We start from the raw sequence: 17,530 nt of genomic DNA on the forward strand, positions 1-17,530 counted from the left end.
AGGTAATAAACATATCCATCACCTCAAAAAGTTTCCTTCTACCCTGTTTTATGTGTGTGTATGCGTGTGTGTTAAAATCACTTCTCTAGAATGTATTCATCTTGCATAACTGAAACTTTATACCCATTAATAACAACTTCCTATTTCCCCCTCCCCCTAGCCCTTGGTAATCACCATTCTACTCTCTACTCTCTACTTCTATGAATATGTCTATTTCAGATGCTTCAGATAAGTAGGATCACACAGTATTAGGCCTTCTGGGACTGGTTTATTTCACTTAGCGTGGTGTCTTTCAGTTTCATTCATGTTGTCCCATATGGCAAGATTTTCTCCTTTTCTAAGGCTTAGTAATATTCCATTATATGTACATATTATGTTTTTAAAATCCATTCATCCACTGATGAACATTTAGGTTGTCTCCATATCTTGACTATTATAAATAATGCTGCAATGAACAAAAAGGTGAAGATAAACCTTTCTTTGAGATCCCAATGTCAGTTCTTTTGGATATGTACTCAGAAATGGGATTTTGGATCATTGGATCACACGGTGATCCAATGTTTTAAAAAATTAAAAACATTCTATTTTTAATTTTTTAAAGAACCTCCACATTGTTTTCCATAGCAGCTGTACCATTTTACAAAGGTTCCAATTTCTCTATATCCTTGTCAACACTTGTTTTCTTTTGTTTTTGTTTCAAATAGCCATCCTTACAGGTATGAGGTGGTATTTCATTGTGGTTTTGATTTGCATTTCCCTAATGACTAGTAAAGTTGAGCACTTTTTCATATATCTGTTGGTCATTTGTACGTCTTTGGAGAAATGTCTATTCAGGGCCTTTGTTCATTTTTAAATTGGATTATTTATTGATTTTTGCTATTGAATTGTGTCCTCTGTACATTTTGGATGTTAATGTCTTATCAGATATATGGTTTGCAGAGATTTTCTGCCATTTTAGAGGTTGCTATTTCACTCTGTTATTTCCTTTGCTGTGCAAAGCTTTTCAGTTTAATATCCACCAGCAAAAGAATGAAATTGGACCCTTATCTTATACCATACGTAAAAATCAACTCAAAATGGATTAAACACTTAAACATAAGACCTGAAACTGTGAAACTACTAGAGGAAAACATAGGGAGAAATCTTCTTGACATTGGTCTTGGCAGTGATTTCATGGCTATGACACATAAAGCACAGGCAACAAAAGCAAAAACAGGCAAATGTTCTTTGTTTCTATTTTATGATGCTTCTTCTTGTTCACTACTTTAGGCACTTGGCTGCTTGTTACCCTACAACATTCCCAGCAGTGCTTGTGTCAAAGCCTTTGTGCCCACCATTTCTATTCCCTGCAATGCTCTTCCTCTGGATATCTGCGTGTTTTTCTCTCTTATTTTATTAGATGTCTGTTAAAATGTTGCTCCTCTGAGGACTTTGCTGATCACCTAAGCAAAATGACATTCTCTGTCTTTTTTAAAAAGTCCTCTTAACTTACTTTATATTTTCCCCCTCAGGTCATTTAAGAACGACTAGTGGGACAATATTTTATGGGTTTATTTTCTAATCTATTTCCCCAACTAGGATATATTCATGAGGGCAAGGATTTTATTTTATTCACTTCCAAATAAATTCTCAATTCCTTGAGTGTCTGACATACAGTTAAGTTCAATACAAATTTGTTAAACTGGTGAAGGGGGGTGAGCCTTGAAGGAATATTTATCCTGTTGTTTTAGTTTGGGGTGACTTTTTAAGTCATCTCAAAAAACTTGTCTACTTCCCCATTATGACTCCAATTTTTAAGAAGTTTGAAATTTTTCTAGTTGGAAAACTTTGCTAAATAGAATTTGATTCTAAGAAAAATCAAAACCCTATCCTTTTACCCTGTTTGAAAATAGTAACTAAATTCTAAGAAGTATAATAAGTTCCTGATATTCCCTAAAAAAACCTGGAATGGTTGGAAATATAGCACATTTTATCTTCATTTTCTTATTTTGTTATATTTATAATGTCTATCCCACTAGTGGCTCTTATATAAAAACAACACAGCTGCGTTTGTATGTGACAGCTGGATGACGGCTACACTCCATCACTAGCTACATAGATCTTTTCTTCACACATGTCCTTAACGTTGATTATTCAAATTTGTGTTTAGAAAATTACAAATCCTATGTGGTCTGGACCTTTATGTTTGCTCAAGAATAGCTAACACCTGGAATGTTAAATCTGAGAATGACATTCATATATTTCAAAATGAGCTTTGTGATCCTGTTTCAAATATTAAAATGTCATGGCTGAAGGCCTCCTTGGAGATCATCCAATTACATATTTTATAGATGGTGAAACAAGCACAGAGTAAGGAAGGGACTGTGTTTACTAATTAACTTAGAGTCAACGGACTTAGGTTGCAAATAATAATGTTAAACCAAGGATATCAGTATTTTACATGAAGGGGCTAGCTGTATATAAATTAGCATTTATCAGCAACACAAATCCAATGTAAGAAATAAATAGATTTTCTGCTATTCAGTTTTCCACAGTATTTTTTTACTCCTTTCTCATAGATAATTTGAAAATAGCCTTTAAAAACTGAAGAACGTTGAAAGAAATAATAATTTATAAATTATCCTCTAATGAGGACAACTTATCCCTGTAATGTAATTAAGAATACTGAGTTTTATTTCTCATAAGTAATTCAATTTGCACTTGTTACCTTCACAGATACGAAGGAGGTGTTGTAGTATTGAGCACTGAAAAAACCATGTCTAAAGGATTCTCAAAATCTTTCAAAGTGCCAACTGTCTCCCTCTCTCAACCTCTCTGTGTATGGGCCACCCAAGTCGCATGGTCACATAATATTCTGAGGTTGAAGGAGCGTTGGTTGTTTTGATGGGATGAGAGCTGCGACTAAAGTTGACATAACATAGTGCGGAAATCTTGGAGTCAGAAGCTCTCAAGTACCATCCTTGTTCTGCCACCAGCTAGCATTGTGACTTGAGCAAGTCATCTCCAGTATCACCTACAATTGTCCATCTCTGAGTCAGGGGACTGTACAAGATTAATTCTCTGTCTCTGAGAACCTTCCAGGTGATTAGAACTGTTCATCTGTTCATCTCCAGGACTCACACTTCATGCACACAGAGCCTGCTCTAGTGCCAGTTTCTGAGTTGCTTACCTGGCTAAGTGCTCCACTTCTGAAAGATTCTCCATCTTCAAGGTTTTGTGGGCAAGAGCAATGACACGGAAGCCTTGCACCGTGTAACTCCTCAGTTCCTGTGGGAAATTCTTGGGCACTGCCAGGGTAGAAGAAAGAGGTAAGTGTAAGGTCATGTTGAAGGCCGGTCTAAATAAGACTCCAGGACACAGCCATGGTACCTTGTCGTAACTTTCATTCCATAAAAGTGCTTTAACAGAAAACTTAGAGCTGCTGCTAAAGGCCACAAACAACTTCATCAGTGTGTTCTTATTATTCTGATGGAAAAAATGTCAAAGCCGCGCTGGTCATTTACTGCATTATGGATGGAATGTGTCCCTCCAAAATTCATATGTTGAAGCCTAATCTCTAATGCAATAGTATTTGGAGGCGGGACCTTCAGGAGGTAATTAGGTCATGAGGGTGGATCCCTCATGAATGAGATTGATGCCCTAAGAAAACACATCTCTCTCCACCATGTGAGGATACAGGAAGAAGGCAACCATCTGCAAACCAGAAAGAAAGCCCTCTCCAGGAACCACGTTGGGCAACACCTCTATCCTGGCCTTTCCAGCCCCCAGAACTGTGAGGAATAAATTTCTGTTGTTGAGGCACGTGGTCTATGGTCTTTTGTTATAATAGCCCAAGCTGACTCAGACAAACTGGGTGTCAAATGTACCAACTGGGTTCAGTAAGAACAGACCTCAGGGCCGGGGTACTTGGATAAAATGAGAGAAACAGCTGATCTTCTAGATCAAGGGTCAAAAAAACAAAACTAGGATGCACAGGCTAAATCTGATCTATAGCTTGTTTTTATAAATGAAATTTCACTGAAACACAGCCATGCCCATTTGATTGTTCATTGTCTATGGCTGCTTTGAGGCTTCAGTGACAGTGTTGAGGAATTGAAATGGATGCCATGTGATTGGCAAAGCCTAAAGTAAGAACTATCTTGCTCTTTACAGAAAAGTTTGCCAACTCCTGCTTTAGGTGAAAGATGACACAATGCCAACATTTGTGTGTTTTAGCACAGCAATCACAACTATGTTTATAAAATCTTTATGATTTATAATGTACCTATAAGGGTATTAGAGGGAACCACAGAACAACGGGAGGTATAGTAGCTTAGGTGACAAATCGACTAAGTTCTATTCTCCCTTCCACTTCCATGTGGACCTTAGTCATGTTCAGTCTCCCTTCTGCACCTTAGTTTCTCATCCATAAAATAAGAAGTTCCAGATCTCTCTGTCTCCATTCATTTCAGACTTTCTGTAATTCTAAAATATTCCTGAAGGTGGGAATCTAATTTCAAGAAAGTTCTTAGCTCTCTATTTCTAAAAATGGGGTAGGGTGGTGGTGGAAATCACTGAAGATAGTATTAGCGTAAGTCAAAGATTGGAAGTTGGGAAAACAGGAAGAGCTGAAAGAGCTGCCAGGAAAACAAGTGCCAAGTGACAGGCCCAAATCCTTACTGAGAGAGCAGGGACAACAGATACCAGTTTAAATGTCAAGAAGATGCTCAGTTGTACCCGTGTAGCTGAAACAAAACAAACACAGTATATGTTGTAATCAGTGAAGGACAGAGTTAATGAGACCTATGCTGAAGATCAAAGACGGAAGAAAAGGGGCTACTTCTAAGGTTTAAAAAAAGACTCCCAATAGAGAAGTTAAAGGAATCATTTGCCAAATCTAGAATTCTCTGCACAAGTTGATGGCCATCAGCAATCATAAGGAGAGTCTACATGAAAATCAAAAGACAAAAGACCAATTTTATCCAAATGAACTCATTTGAATGCAACAACATTCTTATAAATCTGGCTGCCGCTTAAAGAGTGCATATGTTTATAAGACTAAAAAGCAATACAAATCAGCTCAAAGTCTGGCCCAGAAAGATGAAATTGCTATAAAATGATAAATTATCTTGCTCTAATACCATTGAATTTACTCTGATCACTTTTATTTCTAAGATATTTATCTTTTCTATATTCTCCTCCCATCGATCTGATTCTCCCTGGAGGTGACAGAGCAGCCATGTCTGCAGAACTTACCTGGCGTCCAGACCTCTCCATTTCCCTCATTCACACCTCCCCTAGTTCTCTGACCCTCAGTAGCTCCCTATTCTGGCTCCTGATGCAAGCTTAGCATCTCGTCTCCTTCCCAGATGCCCCACTGTGGTTGTACTTTTCTTACTGCACCCACAGCCAGATATTTAGTCTCTGCCTCCCAGCCTTGAAATTATCACCCCTGCTTCTTAGGATCTACTGGGCCTACTTTGCACCTATCTAGGAAACAAGCAGCTCCACATTCATTGATTGTGAAGCTTTCTGTGTTTGTTGGCTTTATGTATTTGGTCTCGGCTGGCCGCGGTGGCTCACACCTATAATCCTAGCACTTTTGGAGGCTGAGGCAGGCAGATCACTTGAGAACAGGAGGTCGAGACCAGCCTGGCCTACATGGTGAAACCCCATCTCTACTAAAAATACTAAAATTAGCTGGGTGTGCTGGCATGCTCCTATAATCCCAGCTACTTGGGAGGCTGAGGCAGGAGAATCACTGGAACTTGGGAGGTGGAGGCTGCAGTGAGCCAAGATCGTGCCACTGCACTCCAGCCTTGGGGACAGAACAAGATTCTGTCTCAAAGAAAAAAAAAATGTATTTTACTTCTTGAAAGAGAAAAGTGTTAGTACCTGTTTCAGATCTGCAGAACCTGGCCACCATTTCTGGGGCACCCTTCATGTAGACATGGAAATGATTCTCCCCAGCTAGCTGAGCAATCACGGACATCCTCTGCAGGCTTGAGGAAAATGGAAACTGGCGCAAGGTGATGATGGCTTCCACTGGACTCTGCAAGCCCATCAACAACAGGGAGCTTAACAAGCTGCTAAGTGATATTTCCAAATGCATACCAACAAAAAGGCTTTACTGTGCAATGAGCCCAGAGACATCTCGATGTAGTCTATTTGTCACAACATTGATTTTGTGTGTGTGTGTGGCTGCCTTAAAGTGACTCCCTCAACAAGTTGTCTGGACTGCAAGGACCTTCCCCTGGAGAAATCTTAATCACCTTCCAGGCCAAGCTTACAGGTCATCTCCTCTGTGGTGCTTTTATCTCCCAGAAACAGCATTCACTCCCATGTCAGGACTCTTGAAACTCTTTCTTCAGCCTTGATTATAGCATTTGGCACATTGTGTTGCACTTATTTGCACCTATATTGATTTTTCTACGAGTCTACCTGTTCTTCCAACCCAGAGCCAAGTGTGTCTTGTTTTGAAGCCTCTTTATCTGCTAGCACATAGCACAATGCCCTAGCGTACACAGGTAGTGTTTGTTGAATAAATTAATAGATAAATTCAGAAATGAAAGAAACAGCAAACCAACCATGGAAACTGTTAGGATAAGGCAAAATAATAGGACTATAAAAATATGTGAAAGTCAGAAATGTTTTACCAGTTTTATGGGGAAAGAGCTATGTGATGTAAAGAAGGAAATCATACCTTACTGGCTTTTGTTCCTGGTTTTATGATGTTTGACATACCAAATTTGCAGGAGTCTACATTGCAATCTTCCATTTTCTGTTATAAAATGAAAACATTCATAAGATTCTTTGAGGAAAAATAGTAAGAAAGAAATATCTCTTATTTGCACAATACTTTAATCTTTTCAAAGCCATTTTTACATATTTTCTCTTCCAGCCCAATTATCTTAATACTGTCATTGTCAAATTTCTGTTGTATCGATTTACATTAGGGGCCTTATTGTGGAATGTCAGAAGCCAAAAATATTGTAAATTCATTTTAAGAAGTAATTGATGGAAGAAGTGCTAGCTACAGGTCCATGGATCTTTCTAAATGATTACATCTAGTAACTGGAGGAGGGATTAAGTGGAGATGTAGTCTCCAACATTGCCGAGCACCATAGCTCTCAGATGAGTTAGGATTGGGTCCTGAGATAAACATGGGACTAGTTCTTCATACTATACCTATGCTACTAGCCTAATTGAGTTAACTAGGAAGTTGGTATGTCAGCTGCTAGCAAATTAGAAAGCCTGTTTGAAAATGACTTGTATTCTTTGGATATTACAACAGAAGTTAACACCTCTGAGAAGCCAATATTAACCAATATTAAAATATGGGAAAGACAGTCATATATATAAATTGTAGAGGTCAGAAAACAGGAGATAGTATCTGGTTTCCACTCTGCCACTTACCTGTTTAATCTTGGGGACACCACTTTATTTCTGTAGATCTCAATTTCTTCTGAAAAATATTCTGACATCCCTTCAAATACTAAAATTCTTGACAGTCTAAAAGGACAGTTTCCCTCCTCTGTATGTGGAGTGGAAGGTTCCCAGTTACCAAAAGATACTCAAGACAGCTTCTGACAGCTCTAAACTCAGTGAATAATCGTGCATTTTTATGCTTTGTTTGGGATGGATACAACTATTCTTACAGATGGTTCTTACAGAGCTAATACTAAAGATTTATAATCCCAAACAAGTATGTTATTTGTAAAGATAGATCAGCCCTCCTATAATGGAGAGGGAGATGTAGTTAGGGCCAGGACCAAAGCCAGATATGAAATGACCCTGCACAACTCATCACCGTGTCAATCTCAATGATTCTGTTAAGGACACTGCTTATAGTAAATACACTGATTCCTCTCCATTGAGATCCAGAGAATTGGTCACTATGTCAAATTTTTTTCCACAGCAAATGCTCTATTTTAACTTGCTGATATCAGAAGTTTCCCTTTTTGCCAGGTTTCCTCTTTCATTGATCTGCCCTCTAGGAAGCTAAAATTTCCCTATTATACATCTTCGTATTAGCTTCTTTGTTAGGTGTGCTTCGTTTCCCTGCAATCATTTGTTCCCATTCTTTTGCAGCTATGTTTAACTGCTGTACTGTATTTTATACATCATTGTACATAGCTTTAGGATGTTCTTTGGAGGCAGCAGGATGTAATTAACTAACCAGTTAATTAGTGAACACCCTCTACTTGTTTGGCTCTTCATTGTGCTCAAAGCCCCTTTAGATTCATAGTCTCAGTGCTCACAAGTCTGTGAATGAGGCATTATCACCCCAAATGTACAGATGAGGTCACAGACTCAGTCCTGGCTCTGGCTTTGTGATCACACAGCTGGAGAGTGGTGAAATGCAGAGGGTTTTCCACTATGGCAGCCTCCAGGATGGGTTTATATCCTTCCGTTTTCATTCACAGTCAGGAGATTGAACCAGTTGGAATGCAGCCCTCCAGTTTGGTGTCTAGACATGATTTACAATACACAGTCGCCACCAGCCACTTGTGGCTATTTAAATTTAAACTATTTAAAATTAAATCAGATTAAAAATTCAGTTTCTCAGTTGCAGAGCCACATTTCAAGGGCTGAGTAGCCACATATGGCTCGTGGCTGCTCTACCGGAGAACACCGCTTTGGACTACTGCTTCTCTGATAGTGTTTTGGAAAACACTGATGTTTTGGAGAACATGCTGGGTTATGGGTGTCAATAAGGTTTTTGAGGTCAGATAGGTTCGGTAAATGCTGCATTTCATATTCCCTCTTGAATATTCACAAAACACCACAGTATATTAAAGAAATCATGCAGTCAAGAAATGAGTTTAACTTTGTTTAAACGACAGTTCCCAAGTTTGTTCAATAATGGACGCCTATTTCATGCAGCACCCATTAACAGAGTTCTTCAGGACACAGGTTGGCAAGTTCCGGTAGTGTTACACACTCATACATACATTATTATGAACCTTCTCCGTGTTTTAACAAAAATTAGAAAAGCTTCAGCACTCCCAGTAAAGATTTCCTCAGGTTCTCATCTTTCCATTAAACTATCACCTTACCCAGGCAGTGCCCTCAAACATTTTGAGGTCCAGAGGGTCTCCCTGGATGGTCCCATTGAGAAGGATCAGAGAGTGGCAGCTGGCCATGGCCGCACACAGTGGGCCCCATGGCACAGCCTGGCCCGAGGCAAAGCTGTGGGCTTCCTGGAAACTGGTAGAGAAGGTAATGTTAAAGTCTTTGATAAAATCATTTTGCACATTCTGTCCCTTAAATTTTACTAAAGTGGAGCTCCAAACACCTAACGTTCATGCTCAGAACCTTCCCATGGCTCCCCATGATCCAAATGATAAAGTCCAAGCCCCTTAGCCTGGTATTCAAAGTCCTGTCCACTTCGGATCTACCTTACCTTACAGTGTCCACTCCTACTAACGTCCTTTATGCCCTGTACTCTAGATCCAGATTAAACTTCTCGCTATTGCTATCCTTGTCCAGAGACTTCTCTGCCCTTAAGCCCCTGCCCACTTGGTTTCTTTATTTTTTAAACAGGGCGTTTTGCCTACAGAGTTATCTTTATATAAACAGTTCTTTGAGTTGGATATGAATTTTGTTCTCAACAAAATTTGCCACTGGCCAATCAATAACATAGCTTCAGAGGCTTTGGATAGAATTGCAGAGACTTTTGTCATATTACTTGAAGCCGGCCCACATAATGGCAGCATTGTGGGAAGGCACATGAACAGGCAGCTCGGAGTCATACCTGCAAACTCTGCAGAGCTGTCCGCAGAAAGCCGCACACCCTAGGCAAGAAGTCTCTAGGGCTACTTAGGGAGCAGGAAATTAGGGATAGGAAAGAAGGCTGCATGGATGCGGAAGCATTTCTCACTACTCAGCCCTTTAGAGTTTGCCCCTGCTTCCTGAAGCACCCTGGACTTCCCACCTCTAAAGCCTGTTTCTCTCTTTGATAATACAAACTGGTATCTTGTACCTTCCTCTCTTCCCAACTTACAGCTGAATAGTGATTGTGTCTAGTTGTTTCTAGTCTCCGAAAACCTTCAGAGTACCAGGGACAAGGGAGGAAGATGGAGGGGTGGAAACTGTGGACATTTTTTTTCCCTTTCACTGCTCTGGCCAATAGATTCCTCGCCTGTCTGGATGAAGGGCTGGCCGGGACATCTGAGCACCAGGAGCAGAGACACATGAGTAGGGTTAAAGCTCAGGTGTTCCTTGTCACCCAGTCCAGGGTATCTTCTGCAACATCACACTGCTTGTCTGCTGTTACCTTGTGCCATGCTTTACCTGGCCCCTTCATCATCTTGGGAGTCCCCTGCAAAGTGTCTTCTGTCACTGACAGCAGCCTCAGCCACTGTTGGCACCAAAATAGGGTACTCAGAGCTTAAGAGCAGAGGCCATCACTGCTCAAATTGAGAAGGCAAGTCTTAGCCCATAGGGAAGGAGCTAGAAGCCACAGAGAGATACCATGAGGAGATTCACCCTCCGGGGGCCCTCTTTCCCTTCTGTTGCTCTTTCTGGAGTAGACATCTATGTGATTGTCCTCTCCTCTCCCTAGTGCCAGCTTTTAGCCCACAGCTGTAAAAATTCTAGCCGCACGTCCCTCAAAACCTATCTGAAGTGTCATCTCCTTCAGGTGGCTTTCTTTGATTCACTAAATTTCAAAATTAATTTGTCTTTACCCACCATGTAATTATATAAAAGTCAGGACTTCGTGTTATATCAAATAATCTCTATTTCTTCTTCTTCATTCTGACATTTCTGCCTTAATAGGAACAATTTTCATGGCCTGTGTTGTACATCAAAGGTGGGTGTATTTGCACCTTTTTATCCCACTAGACTGTGAAACACCACCTGCCTGCACTAGCCACCCAGGAAGTTTTGTAGTTTTTGATTAAGCATGGTCTTCATTTCACTCTTTTTTCTCTGTTTTATTCATTTGGTTCCTTAATTATCCACCTCATCCTACTCCATTTTTCATGGAAATTTTGAAGACCTACTTTTCCTTTCTCATTCTAAAATTAGAATTCATTTAAGCAAGTTAGAATAATTAGGAACTAGTTCCAGCCAATTATTGTATATATTTTATGTGACATTCATCCCTTAACACCCAAAAGATGGATTTGAGCATCATCCAGGTAACTCCACCAAACACACCTTCCATTTTCACATAAGAGGCCTACCAGTTGTCAGCAGTAGGGACAGTCCCCCAGAGGTCCAGCCCATCTTCAGTGAGAGTGCCAGTCTGAATAAAAATTAAAAGCAATATTAGCATAAGATTTAAACCTTTTAATTATATTGTAATTTAAACAAAACCCAAGCTTCTAAGATATTATAGTAGATCCAGTAGTCTAAATACCTTGTTTGTAAGTACCAAATTTTAAATCAGAGAAGAGTACCCACAAGAAAAATTAAGCAGGTGATACGTGATCCCCAAAAGACCATGTCAATAATTAGGTGATTTCAGTTACTAATGATGAGGAAAAAATGAAAGTATTTTGGTTTGGTTTGGTTTGTGTATTGCTATGACTGTTGCTGTTGTTAATCAGGAGAGGTTCAGTACAAGAACCAGCGCGAGTCTGACTTTTAGTTGTCACCTGCTATCTCACTGAAGCAGAGCTCATTTTTTTTTCTTCAAGACTGTTCAGTTCACAGTTTGCCATCTGGTTCACAGTAATTTTCTAAAAATATGGGTGACACAGTGACCGTCCAGGTTGATAATGAAATGTTGATAAAGGGCTTTGAGACTATAGAGAGAAAGTAAATGCTAATAATAAATATTAATTAATGCCTGTAAGTGGGTTTTATTGTTAGATCAAGGGAAAAACAGTTCAGAGATTTGATTCACCATACTATGGGAGAGTATTTGTTAGATAATGTAACAGAGAAAGAAAAATGGAACCGAGTACTGTCACAGCACTTTTAATTTCCTCATTGCTTCACAGGCGTTTATTAATTGTAGACTCTGGTGTCTTGATGCAGTAGGCTAACAGTTTTAGACCTGCTTAACACCCTGAGTAAGTGGAGTTGGCTATAGCTGCTTCAGCACTGCCAGGGCCCACCAGAGCTTTACCAAGCATGACAGAATACCCTGTTTCAACACTAAGATCCAAGTCTCTGACACTACTTTTCAAGGATATCTCTATAGAAGACACTGATTTTTCTAGTTTTCTATAAAATGGCAACGTCCATCATTACAGCACATCCATTAGCATAATGCTCTACAGGAAAGTGTTTACAATGCTTTCCGTTTCACAACTGAGTTAACAGGGTGGAGGCAGGCTAGAGGTGAAATGAGGAGCCTAAGGTCATACTGGCCTGCAGGTTGGAGAGGCAGAACCAGAATCCAGCCCTTCTGGAGTCTTCCACCAAACTAGAAAATGTTAAGTGAATCATGCAGGGTATGTGGAAAGACAAAGCTCTTTCTGGGTTTCTAGATTAAATAATTAAGAAATCTTTGTTTCATTCATTTATTTGAACTTCACAAAGAAGGCGCTAACACACAAGTAAATTATTTCTTAAACAACTTTTTGAAAACGAGCTATTTGTTTCATTTCTCTCCTGCGTTTTATAAAGGACTCCACCAAATCACCTCAAGTTGTCGGTTTCCAAATCGGTTTCCAAATCACCTCAAGTTGTTGCATTTCAAAAAGAGTTTGAAACTTAATTCAAACTGATATGTTTTCCTGATGATGTTTTTAAACATCAATGTTTTGAACATGAAAACAGATGATACTGCAGCAAAGCAGAAATTAGACCATGTTATCTCTCGATGAAAATGACCCCTAAACAATAAAACTAACCATAAATAGAGAGAAAACTAAATTATAGTTGAGGTTCTAAGGGGAATAAGATAGAAAGAGAAAACTTAGCATAAATACAAGCCCAGGCTTGGGCTGAATTGAATAAAAAGAAAGAACTTGTCTTACAGAAGTTATAACAAACCAATAGAAAATAGAAATATATATGAGAACAAATGGACTCAGAAACCCAGTGACAGGTATCTCCAAAACTGGAAATAACACTAGATGAAAATTCAATTAATGGCAGAGTGCTTTATTCCAACATGATGGTGATAGAATTTTATAATTTGAAAGCTGGAAAGAAACTCAGAGATGATTGTGGTTGAATCTTCTTTTCTTAAAAAGTCACACAGAGATGGGCCGGGCATGGTGACTCACGCCTGTAATCCCAGTACTTTGGGAGGCTGAGGAGGGTGGATCACGAGGTCAAGAGATCAAGACCATCCTGGCCAACATGTTGAAACCCCGTCTCTACTAAAAATACAAAAATTAGCTGGGCATGGTGGTGCGTGCCTGTAATCCCAGCTACTCGGGAGTCTGAGGAGAATCACTTGAACCCGGGAGGCGGAGGTTGTAGTGAGCCGAGATTGCACCACTGCACTCCAGCCTGGTGACAGAGCGAGACTCCACCTCAAAAGAAAAAAAAAAGTCACACAAAGACTTAGTACCAAATTCTGGGTTAGATTTCCCATTTTGCCAAATTTCAATCAAGAGTTTTTTGCACTGTCACGTGTCATCATGCCCTGCAGAATTTGACCAAGGACACCTAAAAACAGCCTCACAGACAACCTGGCAGGTGAGGACATGAGGATATGGAGGGAGAGGTTTTATACAGGAAATAAAATGAACAGCCTCTGGAAAAATTAATTTTAGAAACAGTTGAATATGTAATGAACATATTTCATAAATCTCCCTCTTGTATTCTAGACACCAGTGAGGCTCCTGAGGAAGTAACAGGAATCCCTATTAGAGAACTTCCAAGGGGGTGTTCTTTGGCCCTGAATCTAAAATGAAGTTAACCTTGTTGGTTCTTGACTGGTGGTCGAGAACTTTTTTTGCCAAGCAAAATACAAACAGAAAGAGAACTGACATAACCTAAGAGATATACCCCTTTCACCTGGGGACCAAGCCTGGTTGAGTCTACTCATCGGAGTCACTCCCATTTGCCTTCTACTCTCCATTCTTGTCCTCTTTGTCTGGGACAAGCAATGATCTCTTCTGTTGTCCCCAGATGGCCTCTTTCTTCAGTCTCGTCTCCCTTCCATCCCATCTCACCAGTTGCCCCTGGTGGGATAGAAAACACCTATAGAAATGTCACCAGTCTTCTTAAAAAATAAAGGCTCCTATTCTGCTTCAAGACAAGGACCCACTCCTTAGCATGGCATATGAGGCCCTAAACAATTGCCCACATCCCAGCTTCATTCTCTACCTACCAGCCCATATTCTAGCCACACCCCACAGTCCTCTGTTCCCCACATGCAGTGGGCCCCTTGTACCCCTGTGCTTGTCAGCTGCTCAGCTCTGAGCCTGGGGCTTATTCTATCTAACAACCAAGGCTGCAGCTCAAAGGTGGCCTCCAACCGTGGCAGGTAACTGTGCCCCATGCTTTCCTCAGGCCTCTATTAAACACACATCTCACAGCATGATTGCCATCTACATTCCCATTTTCCTGTTTTCTCAGCTAGACTAGAAGCTTCTCAAGGGCTAGGAATGACTCATTATGGGACTCTCCACCAGCATTGTACACAGCAGTGGCTCTCTGCCAAAAAATGGCAAAAGCCCTAATAAATTATTCAAATGCATGTGAATTGAAGACAAGAGGGACCCAGCCAGGCCCACTGCTTTACAGCAGTTAAACTGGCCTGTCCAAGCTGAGGGCAGGATCCAAACAGCAGGCAGCTAATGCTGAAGTCCTCCAGGTTCCCCATAGGAGACTCACATCATGGAGGGGTGTCAGGATCTGCTTGGTAACGCAGTCTTCCCCATGTGGCATATGCTCCTCCTCTGTCACCTTTCCAGGTCCCTAAGCACAGAGACAACCTAGCCTGGAGTCACAAGCCCTGGAGGAGCAAAGGGGCAGGACAGGGTCATTGTTTCCTTCCTTTCCTTAAAAGAAGCAGAGGAGGAGAGAGGAAACAGATTCACTTATCTTCTGGACAAAGCATTTCAGGAAACAGAAATGTTCCTCACATTTTTGCCAAGTCAGTCAGTCTAAGAAGTTACTATAGTAAGAGATGGTTTTAAAAAACCACAAACCAGGCACACAAATTATTAAGTTTCACAGATAAAAAAAATCATGATGTGGTGGCTAAGCTGCTAACTTGAAGAGTCAGCAGAGCAGGCTCCTAGAATGTGATCTTGCACTAGCTCACTCTGTGACGTTCTCTGGCCTCAACGTTCCCATCTGTAAAATGGGAACACCGGACTAGACATTTTCTGAGGTTCTTCCCAGTTCCACCGTGCCTTGAAATCATTAATGTTAAACCTGAGAAGTCTGGATCATACTTTGTCAAAGCACATGAGGTTTATTTGCCCACACATGTTGATTCTCTGTGGGGAGATACAGAAGATTTTCTTTTTCTTCAGTCTCTTCTGAGCATACACATTGCCTATGGTCAGCGCAGCTGGCAGCACTGGAGGGACAGTCGTGGTGAGGAGGATCAGGGCCATGGTCACAGTATCTTTTGGAGGAACCTGGGAGAGGACAGACATTTTCATACAGGATAGCCCAGCACAGCAGACTGGCACCCTTCCTAGCACCTTGCCCCTACAACACCATGGTAGCTCTAGAGACCTATGCTCTGAATATTAATAGTGAGTTGGCTCTCTTGGTGAAGCTGAGTATTCTCTTGGCTGTGCCAAAGGAATGAGCACATTGTTTCCTACTGCAGAGCAAAGGAGACCTTTGATCCCTACTCCCAGTCTACCATCCCTTTTCCTGGCTCTGTTTCCCTCTACTTAGCATTCCCTCTACCCAAGCTTGACTGTTGGCTTATGAATCTCTCTCCCCCACTAGCCCACAAACTCCTTGGGTGTAGCAGCTATGGCTTATTCGTCTTTGAATCTATCTTACTGATCTCTAGATACAGAGCCTAGCATGGGATTTAGCACAGAGGAGGTGCTCAGTACATAGATTGAATGTATGGCAACATAATTAAAAACTAGGACCAAGATCCTTCCAAGATCTCAGCATATATTATTAACTACAGAGAAGCCAATATAAAATTAGCTTGCTCTCACTGGATACTAACTCTGGAGCAAGAACTGTATTAGGCTACATATATTATTTAGTTACTCTCTACAACAACCTTATGACGTAAATACCATTATTTTCTCCATTTAACAGGTAAGGAAACTGAGGTTTTAACAATTAAATAATTTTCCCAAGGCCACATACTAGGTAAATGACAGAAATCTGAACCCTATTCTGTCTTACTGCAGGGTACAAACCCATAACCAATATGTTTTATTATCAAGTCAATTTTGTGAACTCAGGATCCCTGGCAGGTGATACGGTTTGGCTGTGTCCCGACCCAAATCTCGTCTTGAATTGTAGCTCCCCTAATTCCCACCTGTAGTAAGAGGGACCCAGTGGGAGGTAATCGAATTATGGGGCCAGTTTCCCCCATAATGTTGTCGTGATTGTGAATAAGTTTAATGAGATCTGATGGTTTATAAATGGGAGTTCCCCTGCACAAACTCTCTTGCCTGCCACCATGTAAGACATGTTTTGCTTCTCCTTTGCCTTCCAACCATGACTGTGAGGCCTCCCCAGCCATGTGGAACTGTGAGTCCATTAAACCTCTTTCCTTTATAAATTACCCAGTCTCAGGTATGTCTTCATTAGCAGCATGAGAATAGACTAATACAGCAGGTCTCCAGAGGAGGCTCACACAGTTAAGGTCAGGGATGAGGTCAAATCACAGGGTTGACTGATTGATTGTTTTGTTTTCCTCACATGCTCTAGATATTAATGATTCTACCCTCTAGAACCTCACCTATGTTTTTGTTAAATTAACCATCCTTTTAGCCATAAATACTTTTTTAAGTATTGGAAACATGGGATTCAAGTTCAGTAGCAATATCTGCTGGGGACATCTTTTGCCCGGTATCAATTTATCACAAAATTCATTACTCCCTTCTTTTCCCAACCACAGACACAGAAGAGTTTTGACCCTAAGGACTCAGCCTTGTCTAGCGCTGAACCAGTGCAGATAGAGGCAGCCAACAGAGCCACAGGTTCTGACCCACAAGAAGTTGGGGTCTGGGATTATTAGTCTTGTTGCCTCAGTGTGTATTGGATGTTAAATTCTTCCCAGGAAACCTCATTCTCAAATACTGCCAGGGCTTCCACGAGCTTTTTTCCTGCTTTTCTGCCCAGTGCTCTAGCTCCCCAAATTAAATTGGCATACTCCCTCAAATTCCAGCCCCAGTGACCTTGACATTCTGCCTAGTTCTTCACAGGCCCCATCGTGGGCCTCTCTTGACCCAGAAATGCTCCCTGGGAGCTATTTCAGATTGAAATAACTACTCAGCAGTTAAGTTTTGGCGTGAACATTGCCTTGAAATTCTTGTAACTATGTCTTTTGCCCACCAATATTCACTGCCCACCTCTCTCTCTCTCTCTCTCACACACACACACACCCCCCCTCCCACACACACACCCACACACACACACACACACACACACACGCTCATTGATGCCACCAATTTGGACATTGTAATTAAGCCACTCACAG

At 40.8% G+C, this 17,530-nt stretch overlaps 1 protein-coding gene across 1 annotated transcript in view; it reads right to left on the reverse strand.

The window, feature by feature from the left end:
- Nucleotides 1-17,530, reverse strand: part of ATP13A5 (ATPase 13A5) — a 103,872-nt gene that overhangs the window by 41,695 nt on the left and 44,647 nt on the right. Inside the window, exons 12-17 of the mRNA XM_054482593.2 lie at nucleotides 15,297-15,485; nucleotides 11,172-11,233; nucleotides 9,039-9,189; nucleotides 6,683-6,760; nucleotides 5,875-6,031; nucleotides 3,170-3,287 (exon numbers count right to left, since the gene is read on the reverse strand). Of these exons, the coding sequence (XP_054338568.1) occupies nucleotides 3,170-3,287; nucleotides 5,875-6,031; nucleotides 6,683-6,760; nucleotides 9,039-9,189; nucleotides 11,172-11,233; nucleotides 15,297-15,485 (755 nt within the window). The remainder of the gene's footprint in view (nucleotides 1-3,169; nucleotides 3,288-5,874; nucleotides 6,032-6,682; nucleotides 6,761-9,038; nucleotides 9,190-11,171; nucleotides 11,234-15,296; nucleotides 15,486-17,530) is intronic.

This window comes from Pongo pygmaeus, chromosome 2 (genome assembly GCF_028885625.2).
Source record: "Pongo pygmaeus isolate AG05252 chromosome 2, NHGRI_mPonPyg2-v2.0_pri, whole genome shotgun sequence".
Classification (NCBI taxonomy): Eukaryota; Metazoa; Chordata; class Mammalia; order Primates; family Hominidae; genus Pongo; species Pongo pygmaeus.